The 1,376-nt window shown below is 39.9% G+C and overlaps 1 protein-coding gene across 1 annotated transcript; it reads right to left on the bottom strand.

Moving 5' to 3' along the window:
• Nucleotides 1–570: 570 nt before the first annotated feature.
• LOC115296422 (putative olfactory receptor 2W6) lies at nucleotides 571–1,374 on the bottom strand (the record flags this gene model as incomplete). Its single annotated transcript, XM_029944886.1, has 1 exon — nucleotides 571–1,374. A coding segment is annotated over one exon (804 nt), but the record flags the coding sequence as incomplete, so codon positions are not given.
• Nucleotides 1,375–1,376: the final 2 nt, after the last annotated feature.

Here is a 1,376-nt window from a genome sequence, read left to right as displayed (position 1 = left end):
ACCCTTCGTCCTTTCCTTCTTTCCTTCTTCCTTCCATTCTTCCCTCCTTCCCCCTTCCTCCTTTCCTTCCTTCCTTCATCCCTCCATTCCTTCCTTTCTACTTTTCTTCTTTTGTCAGTTTGTTTTCACCACAAAAGCTCTGCTGGCAGTATCAGGTTGGTGAAACAGGATGTTATGTGCCATCAAAGTGGTAAGTCTGGTAAGAAGTCAGTGTCTAGTGTAATCCTATGCTAAAATAAAATTCCACGTGAAATATTTCTTAATACTTTGTACATATCTCTGTTACTGTACTTAAACACATTTCATAATTATATATTTGCTTATCTGTTGTCCATGATTATTCCCGAATCTTTTTAAGCGTGTGAATTTAGGTGCCTTTATGAATTTATGTCTCTGTCTTCTTGTAATTTCTGTGTACTTCCTATTTCTTTACAAAGTCAATGACTAGTACAATCCTAGTACATGGTCAACACCCAATGAATGCTCTTTGCATAAATGAATCAATTAATCTTCTGTTGATAAAGGTCAATATCATTCTTTATCTATTTTCTATTAAACTCATGACCTTGTTTACCGTTTTTCTACATACAGTATTCTTTTTACTGCACTCTTTACATCTTTGTTTCTTAAAGTGTAGATCAGAGGGTTAAGGGTGGGTGTGACAATTGTGTAAAAGAAAGTAAAGAACTTCCCCTCATCTTGGGATATGCTATTCTGTGGCTTCATGTACATATAAATGATTGTTCCATAAAAGAAAGTTACTACCATGAGGTGGGAACCACATGTATTAAGGATCTTATGCCACTTTGCTGTTGACTTGATCCTCACGACAGCTTGAGTGATAATTGCATATGAGATGAGAATTAGTGATAGAGGTACAAGAAGTAATATCACCCCAAGAGCAAAGACCATGACCTCCATTACTTTTGAGTAGACACAAGCCATCTTGAGCAAGGCTGGCATCTCACAGAAAAAATTATCCACTTCCCGGTGTCCACACCTTGGCAACCTCAAAGTCAGGGAGCAAAGCATTAAAGCACTGCCAAGACCACCTAACCAGGCGGTGAGCACCATGTTCTGGCAAAGCTGAGGGTGCATTATTACTGCGTAGTGAAGAGGTTGACAGACAGCGGCATAGCGGTCATAGGCCATCACAGCCAAGAGAAGACATTCTGTAGCTCCAAAGTCAAGGGCAAAGAAGAATTGGAGCACACACCCTCCATAGGTAATAGACTTTGTTGGACCCCATAGATTTACCAGCATCTGTGGGATAATGCTAGTTGCATAACAGAGGTCCAGGAAGGACAAATTGGATAGGAAGAAATACATGGGAGTATGGAGCTGGCTGTCTAGGTAAGATACAAGAATGATGGTCG

This window comes from Suricata suricatta, chromosome 7, assembly GCF_006229205.1.
Source record: "Suricata suricatta isolate VVHF042 chromosome 7, meerkat_22Aug2017_6uvM2_HiC, whole genome shotgun sequence".
NCBI lineage: Eukaryota > Metazoa > Chordata > Mammalia > Carnivora > Herpestidae > Suricata > Suricata suricatta.
This window is presented reverse-complemented; position numbering and strand designations above follow the sequence as displayed.